This window comes from Coenobita brevimanus, chromosome 79 (assembly GCF_032717465.1).
Source record: "Coenobita brevimanus isolate Jiangsu-jjx chromosome 79, ASM3271746v2, whole genome shotgun sequence".
NCBI classification, from domain to species: Eukaryota; Metazoa; Arthropoda; class Malacostraca; order Decapoda; family Coenobitidae; genus Coenobita; species Coenobita brevimanus.
Window position 1 is genome coordinate 17687305 of NC_137032.1, and position 17956 is coordinate 17705260.

Here is a 17956-nt window from a genome sequence, read left to right on the forward strand (position 1 = left end):
GTAGGAATGTGGTTCATCATCTCAAAGGATCAGACTGAGAAGAATAACAAAAAGCTTATGAAGGTGTTCTATATTCAGTACATTAATACTGTTTGAGTGGGAACGTGTGGTCGCTCAAGAGCTATGTTGCTAGCGTATGATTATGAAAGTACATTACATTATTGTCACTGATTCAAAATAGAACGTGAAGCAGTGTTTCGTGCAGATCCAACCACGTCCCCAATTAAAACCCACACACGCCAGTTCTCGCCTCTCATCCATGACGTCAGGTTCAGTGTTAACAAACTTGAACGCCGCGAGTTACAAGGACAAGGACTCTGGCACAAGGGGGGTACTTTCTTTTATGAGTGACTGTACATAAGAGTTCTTATATAAATCAGTGTCAGTCTACTATAGCAGTTATATATCTTACTGCACCTGCTATATAGTAGCATGATGGACAAAATCTTATTGCAAGAATGTGTACACAGATTTAATGAATCAGATTCGTCATACAGCAATAAGGAAAAGAAAACAATTTCTATCTGTGTTAGATTTATCATCCGACAAAAAGGTAGCCAAAATTATAAGTACTGGCGTAGGAACACTTAAGTTCATTGTAAAACTGAACTCAGCAGTTGATTTTAATAGACGTGGAAGCGTTAACTACTGTTAAACGTATCAACTCACCACCACCAATAATTACACTGCACTCCACTCACAGTACATCATTCTTATCAATACCTAAATATCACGCAGAAATTACACCTTCCATAATACACTCACACCTCAACTTCCACTTCCAGACACCATACATCTGACTGCTACCCACATCAAACATTTCTCTCTCACGAATACCGTCACACTGACTCCTCCCACTCCTTACAGCCACGACCAACACTAACGTATAAAACACTCCACATCCGCAACAAGTTCTAGCAACAAACCCGGACCTTCATCTAGCACTAAGCAACTACAACTACAGTACTCTACATTTCTTCTTTTTTTTTTTTCTTCTTCTTCTTCTTTTTCTCCTCCTCCTCCTTCTCCTATTATTATTACTACTACTACTACTGCTACTACTACTACTACCACACACACACACACACACACACACACACACACACACACACACACACACACACAATTATTTCACCTTTCACTCAACACTAGCACATACACTTCCCACACCATACCTAGATCTACACCTTCCATTATGCTCCTACACTTCACACATTCTATCGCTAATGAGAAGCTTACACGACGTGGCGTTGTGCTCTCTGAGTGTAGGGAAGCAGCTGTGGCATCCGTCCGGGAGCTAAACCTCCTCATTTTTCGTTGCACATCATCATGGGAAAAGACCTTCGTCCAACCCTGGTGAGGCGCTGTCTGCCACAAGGGAGTGACGGTTCCCTAAACGGTTTATGTACTGTACTGTATCTGTAAGACGCCCCTACAGATGCAATTACTTAACCGTGGTCTACGAGTCTGCTTGGCCAGACAAACCGGGGTTGAGCCACAACAGCAATTACGCATTTTGCACCATCACAATACCAACATCTGTGTCATACATCAATTTTTCCTCAGGCCCCATACCCTTATCTGCACACAGTACATTACTCACTCTACACCCACATATACACCTAATACTACGGCCTCTATTGCGCACCCGAATCTCTCACTCCATCTCCATTCTTACCTTATCAAACACTTCCTGTAAAAGAGTCTACACACACACATACAGCTCTCACTCTACATCCACACCCACAGCACTATATTCCAGCACCCACACCTACACCTACAACTCTTTAATTCAGCTGTTGCCACTTAACACCCACACCCACATTATGGGCACTTGATCTGGGGACAACAATCAGGGTGAGGAAGACTGGGGTCCTCTTCAATTACACAAGGAGGAGATGCCGCCACCACACCACATCTGTCAGAGAAAACAAATAGGAACCGTGTCAGAATTATTATGGTCTTAACGAAAAATACCTGTCTGTTATTTAAATTCACTCTTGGCACAAGACTACACTTAATCACTTAATGGACTTTATATATATATATATATATATATATATATATATATATATATATATATATATATATATATATATATATATATATTGCTACGGAACAGAGAGAGATAATGAACACACTAAAATCACTACTGTTCAGCAAATTTCCAGGTTCAAAACAAAAGAGTTAGGTAAAATTACAAGTTAAAGTTTAATGCTCAAACTAACAACTAAACATTCAGGACTCATAAGGATAATGTAATGGCAAAAACAGGTTAAATATATGGTTAACTGCAATAGCCTCTATTAACACGAAATTAGCAAGAGTAAATTTATCTAAGTCAGCCCTGATAAAATGAGAAAACCGGATAATGCTCAGTTAATGCAAGATATATTATTACAGATACAAAATATTATTAATAATGGCTGACATCAAAAACTCCACATGAATCACAAAAACCTTACTAGGCCTACGAATTAACACCTTATGCTATACAGTACAAGAAAAAAAATGTAATAACACTTATACTCAAATTACACAGCAGCTAGATGGTTGGAGACTTCCTGAGCACTCACAAAAATAATAACAACCGCACAGGGGAGAACAGAGATGTGAACAAAATGAGGAGTAGATCTAAGTGGCAATTAATGCAGAGACTGAGCTCATTATATAGGGGCCGGCAGAGCTTGATACAACTTGTAAGAGGGAAGCGCAAATGAAGCCATAGGGGACAAAGAGTTGACACTCCTGCTCTGAACAACAGAAAGAACGACTTACTCTACTATAAGGGAGGAGAAGGGGGAAGTGAGGTAGAACACGGAAGCTTGGTCACTATGGAAGCCACGAGGCGAATCGTGATCAATCATGCAGCATACTGTACGTTAGAATTATACAAAGGATGATGAAATCATAGGCTATGTAACAGCTCCCCACAAAAAAAAAAAAAAAAAAATTTACAAAGGAAATTTTTATTTCTCTAAAACAATCTGTCTAAAGTCTAGATAAGCAATCTGCAATAACATTTTCTTTCCCCTTGACATGTTGTATGTCTAATGAATACTCCTGAAGAAGTAGACTCCATCTTGTCAATCTCTGATTTTTATCTTTAAACTTACTAAGGAATTTCAGTGGGTTATGATCGGTATAAATGACTATGGGGTCAAAACCAGAACACAAATATAATGAAAAATGCTGTAAACCCAAAATCAAGGCCAATAGCTCTTTCTCAATAGTTGAGTAGTTCTTTTGAGGTGGAGTGAACTTCTTACTGTAATAAGATACAGGGTGTTCAATACCCTGATCATCCTCTTGCAGCAAAACAGCCCCAGCTCCTGTATCACTTGCGTCAACAGCCATCTTAAAAGGCTTAGCAAAATTTGGAGTAGCGAGCACTGGCTGACTTAACCCGCCCCGTCCCGGCCACTTTTCGACCACTGGTACCCCCCAATCCCGACCATTTTTCGACCCTTTTTTTTTTTTTTTTGCTAAAACTTTCGCTTTTGGTGAGAAACATCGAAAATTCATAGATAAATCGCTCACCTGAGGTTTAAAATACTCATTACAGGTAGGAGAGCCTCCTTACCTTACTGGGTTTTTTATCATGCTGGCACCAAAGAAAACGAGTTCTATGGGAGGATAACTATTTCACACCACTCATAAACGGTATTTATTTATTTACTGTTACGAATTTATATGTAGTACAAGAGTATATTGGTTTTCAAGCAGTAATATAGGCATTATAAGCATTGTTTCACTCACTAATACCTGACCTTTTTTTGCCACATTACCTGATCATCATTTCTAACTGTTTCTTCCTCTAATGCTATGTAAAGTTTGTCCTCCACATTGTCATTGATTGGGGAATCACTCTGGCCCTGAATTTCGTACCGTGGCATGACATGGCTATACTGGCCAGGTCACTGATAACAGGTGAATTGCTGAGAAAAGGGCATGCAGGGGGGGGAGGAGGTCATGCTGGGTAAGGCATTGTCTCTGCCTGGCATCTTGTTGAGGAAGGTGTCCCGTGTATACGTACCAAAAATGACTCGCGAAAATTGAAAATTGTGGAAATTATGAACCTTGCAATTGCAGGACGTTGAAGTACGTCCTCGGGATTAGCTGTGACAAAACGTGAGGACGTGGAAGTACGTCCTCGGGACGGTGCGGGTTAATAGGATAGCTTTAAGTTTGCTGAAAGAAGATTCACAGTTATCGGTCCAGACAAATTTAACTCGCCTGTGTCAACTTGTACCTTTTCTTCTTGCTGTAAATTAGCCCTCATTCAGCCTGTCCCAAAGAAGGAAGGCCATTCCCAGCCCTCTAACTATCGCCAAGTTTCCTTAACATCATGTAGTCCAAAAGTTTTTGAGTCTGTTCTTAACATTTAAATCTCAAATCACCTTTCCTATCACAACCTTCTTTCTGATCGTCAGTATGGGTTCCGCCAGGGACACTCCACTGGCGATCATCTCACATACATTTCAGACTTCTTGCCATCTTCCTTTCGAGACTTTGGCAAAATGTGTCCCATTGCACTTGATATCTCAAAGTCTTTTAATCGAGTCTGACGTATGTCTTTAATTTCCAAACTGCCCTCTAGCGGTTTCTATCCTTCTATCTGTGCCTTCATCTCTGGCTTTCGTCTGGTAGTTTTATAGCTGCTGTTGCAGACGGCCAAAGTTCTTCTCCCAGGGCTATCAATAGTGGTGTTCCTCAGGGCTCTGTCCCATCACCAACTCTCTTCATTCTATTCATCAATGACCTAAGTTGTACAGCTAACTCTATTCACTCATACGCTGATGATTCCACTCTTTCCCTTTCCATTTGCATTCTGCAGCGTTCATCTCAGCAGTTACTTCAATAAACAAGGGATGAGGCTATGACGCACCTAATGTCTGACTTGGCTCATATCTCTGGTTGGGGTAAATATAATCCCGTTGTTTTTAATGCATCATAAACACAGTTCTTACATCTTTCAACCTGACAAAATATTCTGCAAGAATATCCTCTAACTTTCACAATTTCCAACTAATTCCTGCATCATCTTTAAACATATTTGGAGTTTCATTTTCTAGGGATTTATCTTGGAAAGATCATATTACCTCTCTTGTAAAATATGTTTCAAAGAGATTTGTTGTGCTAAGCCGGCTCTGTGCCCTCTTTACTCCTACACAGTTGTTGACTTATACATGGGTGTTATTCACCCTCGTATTGAGCACAACTTTCATATGTGGTCAGGCTCCCCACATACAGCTCCTCCCAACAAGATGGGGTCAAAGGTTTTTCGTATCATTGACTCTCCTCCTCTTATTGGCTCTCTTCAACCTCTGTCTCTTCACCGCACTGTTGCATCTTTATCTCCTTTTCATCACCATCTCAGTGGTCACTGCTTCTCTGAACTGTCTCCATGCGTCCCTCCACCACTAGATGGGTCCATAGCACCTGTCCATGACAGCAACAAACTCTTATCCCTTTTCTGTCCAGCTATCTAATGCAAGAGTTAACTGTTACTCCCAGTCCTTTATGTAGATAACAGGTCGTCTCTGGAGCTGTCTCCCTTTGTTTGTATTTCCTACTTCCTATGATCTCCAGTATTTCAAACACAATGTGTCCAGGCAACTGGAAATGAACAGATCCTGAATTTGGCTCTCTGTTCCCTTGTTTGTTTGTTTCTTTCTTGAAGGGAACAAACTTGTGGGCTCCTGTCCTTTGGGTCCCTCTTCCTTGCATAAAAAATAAGAATCCACTCTGATATCATGGGTAATGTTATCACACAGCATCATTTAACAACACCTCAAGAGATAAACCGGCCTGCTGCCATGATGCTGGGAAAAATGCACAAGCTCTTCTTGTATCTGTCCACAAATATGAGATCCAATCGAAAAGTATCCTACCTTTAGCGTGTGAAAAGAAAAAATGCATTTGCTTATTTCAGACTTTAATCCTCATCAAAATATGCCCCTTGGGACACAACACACTTAGCCCAGCAGTCCTTCCATTGCTGGTCACATTTTGTAAAGTCAGTTTTGGGGATCACCAACAAGATTCTTATAGCATTTGTATTTATCAAAACTGTGTCTTCAAGTCTCGAATCCATCAACTGCATCTTCAGTTTAGAAAAGTAAGGAGCTTGCTGGACCTGTGTGATCCTGGGTTTGGCCAAAAAATCCTGAATGAGATGGGATGAGTTGGCTGGAGTATTGTCATGGAGGAGCTGGCAGTCCTCCGCCTCCCACAACTCTCATCTCTTGCAATGCACTGGATTCCATAGGCGTTGGAAAACTCCCAGTAAGTACTCTTTACTGATCACTGTATCAGGCTCTCTGGAGTGTACTCATGATGAACAAAACCCTGGTAGTCGGAAAAAAAAAAACTAAGCATGAGCTTCGCCTTTCTCCAAGAACATCGTGCATAACACCCATAGCTTCATCGCCAAAAGCTGGCTGAATCTTCCCAATGGCTTCAGACTGTGTGTCATCAAATTTTTTACAAAATTTCATGCAGTGATGTTGCTTGATTTTCTCTGTCATTGCATCGCAAAAGAATATGTCCTCAAGTACACACTGCCTGGAAGCGACTGGGCTGGGCGGCAGTGCTGATCTTACTCAAGCATGTGCACAATGGCTCAAGGTCACACACTCCACTAACATCCCGTTCTCCATATTGGTCCACGAAAAAAAAATATATATGGTCAAGTACCTTTTTATTAAACATCGTATCGCCTTTGGCCACTAGAGTAGTGGGTGCATCATATGATGTGATGAGCGCTCATTCCAGTATGCTTAAGTGAGTTGTGCTAGGGGAAGGCGTCCATAGACGGACAGCAGGTGCAACTATCAGTACACCAAGAAAACTATGAAACACCCAAATCATTTTATGATATACTGTAGGGCTCGTTTTGTGGTGATATGTGAAGAAATACTGTAACTTGTATATCCTCTTACAGAGTGTTACAGTGATTAGTGACCGGTGTTCGCGAACATTTAAACAGCATTTGTATGCAATATATGACATTCATGGTTGTAATATCCTTATGCAGTATGGTGCCCCTGTCACTGGTCCAAAAAAGTGCTCACGTGTTTAAGTGGTAACTTACATTCATGCATGTAATGGTCATAGAACAGCCAAGTCCTGATTCCAGTTTAAAATACTTGATCATACATGAAACAAAACCTTAATTCCTAAGATACCTCATCTGTGCTCCACCTGACAAAAGCCATCAAGAAGATGTGGATGCAAGACTAAAATGTGAAAAACTTTCAGAGCATCTGATTCCATACCGAATGATCATACACACTAAATTGGAATTATTATCTCCAAACACTTGATCACAAAACAAACACTAGGGAACTCTACAAAACACTAGAGAGCATCACACTCTCCTTTAGGAACGCTACACACTCGCAAGCTGCCATCACAACAACAAACACCATACCCTCAAACAAACAACAAGCAAACACTCTCATCAATCACTTTTCACATGTCAGCCATCTAAACCACCACCATGACGATCGACGTGTCATCCGATGCAAGAGACAGTTCCCCACAGACCCAGACTTTGCACCCTTCACTAACAACCAGACGAAGCACATCATTAGCAACCTTAAGCACTCATCTGCATGTGGCCCAGACAACATAAGCAACATATACCTTAAACATTTTGGACCACAAGGCATAAAAGCACTCACCAACATACCAAACTACAGCTATTCACATCATAATACCCAGCATCCGGTTGCATGGTAATATCATCACTATCCCCAAACCCAACAAAGATCCCACGTTGCCTTCCTCACACTGCCCCATCACACTCCTCTGCACCCCCTCCAAAATCACTGAACAACTTGTATTACAATTAGTGACACACCTCACATCACCTTAGCCCCATCGCAACGTGGTTTTAGGCCACTACACTCCAAAAATACTCCTTACAGACCTTAAACAAAGAGTTTTGGATGGCATCTATTCAACTAGGCCACCACACAGAGCACTCCTACTCACACTAGACATTAGCAAAGCCTTTGATGCCATCTCCCGCCATAACGTTACAAACAAAATATTCAACATAAACATGCAAGACCTGGAGCAGTGGCATCTTCGCCACGGGTCTAAGCCCGAGAGGCTGTCAAAGCAGAAGAGGACACTAGGACAGCATGGGGGTCAAACCACTGCAAACCCCCCCAGCCCCTCATGGGGCCCGAGAACCTGGGAGTGGCTTCGGTCGACCTGGCAAGTACCACACCTCTCAACACAATGCACACAACAACACCGTTTTTTCTACACCGAGAAATGTCTCCCCGGTGGTCATTTCTCGACGACTTCTTCTAGCAGGGGACATTGAGAGCAATCCAGGACCCACCAACAAATACATATCTCCAACATGCTCAAAACCTATCACTTCTAGCCGACAGACAAAGGGTTCAGTTCAGTGCAATTCCTGCAAGAACTGGACCCATCACACCTATACAACACTTACATCCAGAAAACATTCCACAAACACCTGGACCTGCTCTTTATGCTCCTTCTCCCCACCCACTAACCCCTCCACCAACCCCACTCTTACTTCCTCCACACCTCCGCATCCTAACCAACCGATCCTTCCTACATCATCCAATCCCCCAACCCCTCCCATTCCACCCCAATCCAATCCACCCCAGCCCTTACCTCCATCACAACCTTCTCCTACTCCTTCCCCTCCACCCACACCCCTACCTTCCCCCCGTGCTGCAGCACCCAACACACATCGCACACACAACTTAAACATCCTTCAAATAAGCATAGAGGCATAAACACCAAAAAACAAGAACTCGCACAATTCATCAAACAACAAAACACACATTGCCATCTTACAAGAAACAAAACTACACAGAACACAAAAAACATTAGGAGTGTAATGCTGTATGGCAGTGAGACCTGGGCAGTGAAGGAGGAAGACATTCGCCGGCTCAGACGTACAGAAATGACAATGATTAGGTGGATGTGCAGTGCGTCCCTGCGTCCAAGGCCTGGAGGGGCTGGGTTTACAATGGAAGAGTTGAGAGGTAGGATGGGACTGGAGTGTATTGGTGTTGTGATGAGGAGAGGTAGATTGAGGTGGTTTGGACATGTGGAGAGGATGGGGGATGATAATTGGGTGAGGAAGGTGAGAAGTGTTAATATTGGGGGTGGGGTTATGAAGGGTAGACCGAGAAAGACATGGGACGAGGTCATTAAGTGTGACCTTAGGGTTAAGGGACTGAACAGGGAGGCTGCAATGGATCGTGCAGCGTGGAGAGCCGCCATTAGGTGACCAAGGCCGACAGATGCAAGCATGTTGGAGCCTTTAAAAACGAAACGAAACGAAACGAAATGAAACGATAAGACAAGACCGGGCCGATGGCGGTGGCGATGGACTCATCACCCTGGTACACAAATCCATCAACGTTACGGATACCAGTGCACACACTAAGTCACTTCTCCCCTCACATGACGCCACAACAGAAATACAATCAATTAAAAGACACACTGGTAACAAATCACACATAACGATCGCCAATATATACATTCCCCCCCCAATCGTCCCCCACAGTACCACACAATTAACCTCCACAAATGCACCACATCACTAACATACCCAACATCAACCTGGGTGGTGATTTCAACGCCAAGACGTCGGCCTGGCATGTCAACAACCCTGACACAGACAGAGGGCTGGTACTACAGTCCCAAATAGATAATCTTTTCATACTTAATAATCTCCATCAACATACCCATTTCCCACACCAAGCCCTCTTCCTCCCATCATCTCCAGACATCACCTTTTGCTTCCCAAACCTCGTCCCCACAACATCCTAAAGAGTGGTCAGAGCCCTTGGCTCTGATCACCTCGCAATCATCATCATTACCAAAACCAGAATCAAACCAGCAGGCTACAGACACACATACACTAATTATAAGAGAGCCAACTGGAAGGCCTTCACAACAGAAACAGAACAACACTTTGAAACAATAACCAATACATCCATCACAAACATCAACACTGCTTTGCACACTTTAAATACAATTATTTAAAACGAAGACAAAAGATACATCCCTAGAGGGCACAGAAAAAGACAACCCCAATTTCACACCAGAAATTCAATGCCTCGTCAGGTCAGAGGGACACACTACGACACTCTACAACACCCCATACACAAGACACCGTACAACAAATACAAGAACTCAACACTCAGATAAACAATAAACTATCAGAAAAGCAAACACTAAACTGGAATAATTATCTCCAAACACTTGATCACAAAACAAACACCAGCAAACTCTACAAAACACTAAACAGCATCGCACTTTCCAACAGCAACACTATACAGTCACACGCTGCCATCACAACAACAGACATCATACCCTCAAACAAACAACAAGCAAACACTCTCATCAATCACTTTTCACATGTCGGCCATCTTAACCACGACCACGACTACCGCTTTGTCATCCGATGTAAGAGACAGTTCCCCACAGACCCAGACTTTGCAACTCTCACATACAACCACATGAAGCATATCATTAGCAACCTTCAGCATGCATCTGCCTGTGGACTAGACAACTTAAGGAACATACACCTTAAACACCTTGGACGACAAGGCATACAAGCACTCACCAACATATCAAACTACAGCTACTCACACGACATAATACCCAACATCTGGAAGCATGGCATTATCATCAGTATCCCCAAACCCAACAGAAACTCCACGATACCTTCCTCACACCGCCCCATCACACTCCTCTGCATCCCCTCCAAAGTCACTGAACGACTGCTACTACAATACGTTACACCTCACACACCCCTAGCCCCATCACAACATGGTGTTAGGCCACTACACTCCACAAACATTCCTCTTACAGACCTTACGCAGAGAGTTTTTGATTACATGAATTCAGCTAGGCCACCACACAGAATACTCCCTGTCACACTAATCATTAGCAAAGCTTATGATGCCATCTGTTGCCACAAACTCACAAACAAAATATTCAAAACAAATATGCACAATAACACAAAAAGATGGCTGGCAAACCACTTAGCAAGCAGATGTGCACATGTAACATTTGCCGGTCAGTCATCGAACATCAGAAACTTCATAAATGGCGTTCCCCAAGGATCTGTTGTGTCCCCTACACTCTTTAACCTATACATGCACGATATACCCACAAGCCACAGATACTCATAGCTTCCTTTGCAGACGACATAACACTTACATGTACGCAACAAAACGCAATCACAGCCGCACACATCCTGCAACCTTACCTCAACACACTACACGAATGGTTCACCACAAACAGGGTCAAAGTAGACCCAGCCAAATCTACAGTGACCCTTCTCACAAACTGGACATCAGAAAACAGTCACATTCCACACCTCACTATAAACAACACTACCCTACCACACACACACACACACACACACACACACACAATCCTTGGTGTATCATAAGATACATCAGTGTCATTGAAACAACACAAAAAAAAATTAAAGATAATTAACACCAAGACTCAATGCCTTAAGATCACTTGATGTCACTTGTCCATACAACATTTGGACACAACAAAGAAACCACCACCACAGTATACAAACAATATATACTTTCAATGATGAATTATGCAAGCCCTGCTTGGGCTTCTAACCTCACTAAAACACAGTATAACACTCTACAGACTATACAGAACAAGGCCCCCAAAATAATCGCAGGCTGTACAGCTACTACAGCCACAGGCCACCTACACCATGTCCTCAAAGTTAAGGATCATATAGACATAAGAGGCACCCAGATTCTAGCCGCAGCCTCCACAAACCTACACCATCCACTACCCTACATGGTAGCACATTCACACACACACCAAGGAACATCAAAACAACATCCAGCACACGATATCATATATAAATACTGTCATCTCTTCCCTCTCAACCACCTCAGACCATCGTCCAGAAACATATTCATACTCAGATCACTCGCCACTCCATACAGCCACTTAAAGACAACACACAGCTGCATGAACGGCCTCCCGATATCCACCGTTCTGAATCCTATCTCCCTCGTGAGGACAGGGTCCACCTAGCCAGGCTGAGATGTGGGCATCATCCAGCCCTCTTAAGTTATCAGAACAGGCTAGATGAGTCCGTCGCTGATGCCTGTCCAGGAGGCAACACAGCACCTCATACTATTGAGCACATTATGGAACACTGCACTGCACACAGTCACCTACGCCAACGACAGAACATACACTTTTTGAGAGCTCTGTGGGAAAGCCCGGTCTCAGCCGTGGCATCCTTCAGGGACTCGGGGCTGTTCAGGCAGACTGCCTAGGGAACAACTACTACTACTACTACATAAACATGCACAATAACACAAAAAGATTGCTGGCAAGCTACTCAGCAGGCATATGTGCACATGTGGCATTTGCCGGTCAGTCATCGAATATCAGAAACTTTACAAACTGCGTCCCTCAAGGATCTATTTTGTCCCCTACAATCTTTAACCTACTCATGCACACCCCACACTAGGGTGGAGTGAAAACAGGGGTCAAAAATCAAATCATGGATATATTGGCTGTAATATCTACCAAAAGTTGCCAATGCTATTTCTCATTAATGATATAAAATGCTATTGAAATACGACTAAATTTTCTGCCCTCCACCATCTGTTTTTTACCAACCTGTGACACAAATGATGCAAATCCTTGGCACTCATTGTAATATACAGTATAATATACAATTATACATTATAATATGCAATGTACAAATGTACATGACCCAATATGCGCAGCTTAAGCCAGCAAGCACAACACTTACAAATCTGAAAAGTTACTGTGTGGTGCAATATGCACTCTTAGTATTAAATGTTGGCATGACAGCTTGAGCATGTATTCTTGCTCAAATAAAGCCATCGCTTGCTTCTTGTCCAACAACAGTTATTGATGCCTTTGTGACTGCCTTTACACACCTTTCCACTGCTTGTGTATAACACAGAAAACGTGGAATTTCAGTGGCAAGAGTTGTTTCATTATGAACCACACTTTCCAGGTCAGCATTGGAGATTGATTTTGTGATTGAAGGTTCGGTCGGGACACACTTCTGCCAGTCAATCAAATCAATGTACTGCATGGCATTGAGACTAAGAGATGGTACTTGAAAACATCTGATACCAAGTTGACGTGTATTGGAGGCTCGAGCTTGCATGATTCGTCTAACGCCCAGCTCCCTAATATGTTGTCATTCGTCGGTTACCATGGTCATCAAAATGCTCTTAGAGTGGCCAAAGTAGCCATTTTGCTGAATCACTGGTTCAACTGCTGCTTTCAGATCTTGCAACACGTAGCGTGACCTCTTAGTCTGCATTCACAGGTGCTCAGAGCCATCCTCGCATGAAGGTTGGACTTGATCGTGAACCAGACTGGAGCATAAACCTTCAGAATGAATTCGGCAATTGTTTTGAAATTATCGCTAGGCCTTTCTGTCGCAACATTCAAACGCAGAACTCGACTGGCCATTGTGACCCAGCGGGATATAACGAGTTTTCCTGGCTGACGATGTGACAAAGAGACAGTGCAATTGCCAGTGATTACTGCTTGACAAATATCCAGGAAATACTGCTTATCCGAACTCAAATCTTCAACGCTGGCATACGGAAAATTCACATGTTATTGGCTCGAAAGGAACAATGGACATTTCCTCAATAAAGAACCAATAAAGAACCGATTGGCCCTGAGAAACTTCTTGGTCCTGTCGTGCAACCATCCAGGTGTTCGAACAAATGATGTAGAGGAAGTTCATTTGCATGGAGAAGGCAAACAAACCTCTGCAGGGGACGTTTGACATGTTCTCCAAGAAGTCTTATATCACCGCCCTTCTTCCCTGTGTTCATTGCAGTGCCATCACACCCTATTGCCACCAGCTTCTGAACGTCTATGCTATTTTCACCAAGAAAATGGATGATGGCCTGCTTTATGCTTGCAGAACTGCCACTTTGAGTTTTAATGTGTCCGAGATAGTTGGAGCCAGGCTTCTGTACCAGTGATATATTTTCCTCTAAAGTCATTCTCCGGTGAGCGGTGCCATCAACTGTTTCAAGGGTCAGTGTTTTATCCTTTCTGCCATCAACATATAGGCCCTATATTTTAGCAGTAAGATTTGTCGCTTCAGCACGGATGGTTTCACGATACTTCTGCCGTTCTCTTTTAACTTTGCTTCTGTCAATGACATCACTGCAGTCCTCAGATGTTACTATGCCATATTCTTCCAAGACTGCAGATGCAATCTCTGCCACTGCTCTATCTGAAACTGCATGTCGCTCCAAAGCCCTCACAGTATTCTCTAGCCGACGTCTCTGCTGTGATGCTGCTTGAGAAGTACATGCAGCAGTAGAAGGATGTAATGTTTGCAAAGTACATGCAACAGTAACAGCTATTATTTCAGTGTCACTATCTGTGCTTTCACCAGGTTCATCTTCTGCAGAACTGCTAAAGCTGCTTTAATTTTTCGTTGACGTCGATGAACTGGCACTAGCTTCAAGATGATACTGGGCTAACCTGTCTTGTTCCTTCGAGTTTCTTCTCAGACGTTCCTGTAAGCTCTTTGTAGCTATGCTGTCAAGTGGCCCTATCATCACCTTGCTTGTGGTTCGTTGATCTTGAAGAAAAGACAGTTCAGAAATTGGAACTTTGCAAGACTTTGCACACGAACATGATGAATGGTTAGCACATTTGCATGCTGCAGAGTCGAAAATCTTCCTGGCTTGCTCCTTGAATTCGGTGATTTTCAGTTCATACTGTTTATTTCTTTTCGACATAGGGTATCTCACAAGTTTGAGATATTTATCGTGGTGATTTCGTATCAGCTGTATAATGTGGGTTGATGTCACAATAGGTATTGATGTTCGGGTCAAAATTTCTTTAATTTTGACAGCCAGAACATCAGACACTTCTGCAACAGTTGATACTTTTTTAAATTACTCTTCAAATCCAGTCTGACCCACTGATAGTCCATAAGCATGTCTTCAATGGTTGGCAACATGTGCAAGTATATTCTATGAGAATTACCGACAATTGGCATGCCGGAGGTTTTCTTGGATGATGCTTAAACATCTTGTCACCATGCTCCAGCACTCAAACTGAATAAGAAATGAAACAGAACATAGTAGGCTTAACAAACTAGAAGTATTATATGCGTTATATAATACATCCACTCAGGTACTCATAAAACGCTTGAGAAGCATGAATCCGAAACCGTATTTGCCTTGTCCTCTAATGTATTTTATGTGACTGAACATGTCCCGGCATATAAAATTAGCAATTTTGGTAGAGGGCAGAAAATGTTGGTTTTGGAATGCCAGATTTGACATGCAAGATATGCGGGACAAATGACAACTTTTACGGGGTATTACATGTCATAATTAAATTTTTCATTTTTTCACTCCACCTAACCCACACACCACGGATACACATAGCTCCCTATGGAGACAACATAACACTTACATTTACACACCAAAAAGCAAACACAGCTGCACACATCCTCCAACCTCACCCCAACACACTACACGAATGGTTCACCACTAACAGACTCAATATAGTCCCAGCCAAATCTATAGTGACCCTTCTCACAAACTGGACAGCAGAACATAGACACATTCCACACCTCACCATAAACAACACCTCCCTACCACACACACACACACACACACACACACACACACACACACACACACACACACACACACACACAATCCTTAGTGTAATATACAATACATCAATGTCACTTAACACATCACAAACATTAAAAATAAACACCAAGACTCAACGCCCTACAGTCACTTACCCATACAACATCCGGACACAACAAAGAAACCACCACCACAGTATACAAACAATATATACGTTCAGTGATGACTTATGCAAGCCCTGCTTGGGCTTCTAACCTCACTAAAACACACTGCAATACCCTACAGACCATATAGAAAAAGGCCCTAAAAATGACCACAGGCTGCACAGCTACTACACCTACAAACCACCTACACCAAGAAACCAAAGTCTTCAAAGTCAAGGATCATCTAGACATGAGAGGCAGACAGAATTTTGCCACAGCCTTCACAGACCCACACCATCCACTACACTACCTGGCAGCACATCCACACGCACCAAGGTACATCAAAACACCCAGCACACGATATCATACACAAATACTGTCATCTCTCCCCCCTTGCCCGCCTCAAACCTGTTTCCAGAAGCATATCCATGCTCAAATAACTTGCTGCTCCATTCAGTCACTCAAGAGCAACACACAGCTGCATGCACGGCCTCCTGATATCCACCCTTCTGAATCCTACCTCCCTCGAGAGGACAGGGTCCACCTGGCCAGACTGAGATGTGGGCATCATCCAGCCCTCCTGAGTTATCAGATGAGGCTGGATGACTTAGTCGCTGATGCCTGTCCAGGATGCAACACAACACCCTATACTATTAAACTCATTATGGAAGACTGCGTTGTACATTATCACCTGCACCAGCAACACAACATACACTCTTTGAGAGCTCTGTGGGAATGCCCGGTCTCGGCCGTGGCCTTCCTTAGGGATTCGGGGCTGTTCGGTCAGACCGTCTAGGGAACGACTACTACTACTACTACTACACAATAAATGCTGGACCATCAGGCGTTATTGGAGTGGTTATTTTATCACAATAAAACAAATGTCAAGAAAAAAGAGGAATAGAGTGATACTTTCTGTGCTGTTTGTATGTTTTAAAAATAAAATTAATTTAATACATACCCGTATATTAGATGAAGAAGCATACAGTACCCTGTATATCAAAATTTCCATGGAGAGTGAAAAGTTTGGTCTCTTTGATGTAGTATATCAAGACCACCCAAGCTAAACAACGACGCTAAACAGTTGTACCAGGAAATTAAATTACTCATAGGTAAAAAAAAAAATGCTGTCTTTATTATAGGTGAATTTAATATTGCTATCGCTCATAGGTTTCAAAAAATGCTACTATTATTATAGGTGGTTTCAATACTCCTTTCATCAACTGGAACAACACATGCAAAGACAAAGAAAGGAACAGGTTAATGGATCCGGTAGAATATAATAAAACAATGATTTACTAAATCTGTGATATGTCAAGCTTTTAGTAACAACGACCATAGTAACAGGCATTAGATTAATACAAATTTCATGATCAACATAAACTTGAACTATGTAACTGTCCTGTGGACATTTAATACTCTCCATGTGCTGCTTCTTACAATGACCTTGACCCCATTGGGGAAATTTGAATTTTCTTAAATAAAACGAAATAAACTCTTAGGAATCGGTCAGCCAAGTTTCATTTTCAGATACTTGTTAAGATTACATTGAAATCTCCAGCAAACATGACCACCTTATCTCATTCATCCATAATGCTGGTATGTTTCTGCTACTGTATGTAAAACATTTGGATTTTTTTTCTATCAGCAGTGGCCCACGCCAGGACATATAACCTTCAGATTCCTTCTGCAGCCTCCAGTTTTCCTGGAATCGTCGGGAGACTCTTAGGCCAGAATAATAATATACCAGCAAAAACAGGTCTCTGCCTATGTAATAGACAGAGACAAATAACATCACTGTTTATAACTTCGAGAAAGCTAACTTCAATATTATATAAGATGCAAAATTGCCCTAACAAATGGATAAAGCTACTACAGGTAGGAAAGTGGTATATACTCACTCTAACTTAATAAGCATGGAATGAAATAACATTACAAGAACTACACAGAGAAGTAATTGCATTAGCTCATAAACTAGTCTGGATGATCCAACATTGCAAAGTTATCGGTCAAAAGAGAAAAACCTATAACAAATATACAGTAAATGGACAAGAAATAACAGTAACAAGCTAGTGAGCAATGATGGCAAGCTCTAAGCAGATAGAGCTTTGTCAGCGACCGGAT

The 17956-nt window shown here is 42.3% G+C and overlaps 1 protein-coding gene across 1 annotated transcript in view; it reads right to left on the reverse strand.

Moving 5' to 3' along the window:
• Nucleotides 1-530: 530 nt before the first annotated feature.
• The window catches only part of LOC145408957 (uncharacterized), a 229634-nt gene continuing 212208 nt past the window's right edge, over nucleotides 531-17956 (reverse strand). The window contains exon 4 of the mRNA XM_080279536.1: nucleotides 531-1918. Within this exon, the coding sequence (XP_080135662.1) occupies nucleotides 1825-1918 (94 nt within the window). The 3' untranslated portion in view covers nucleotides 531-1824. The remainder of the gene's footprint in view (nucleotides 1919-17956) is intronic.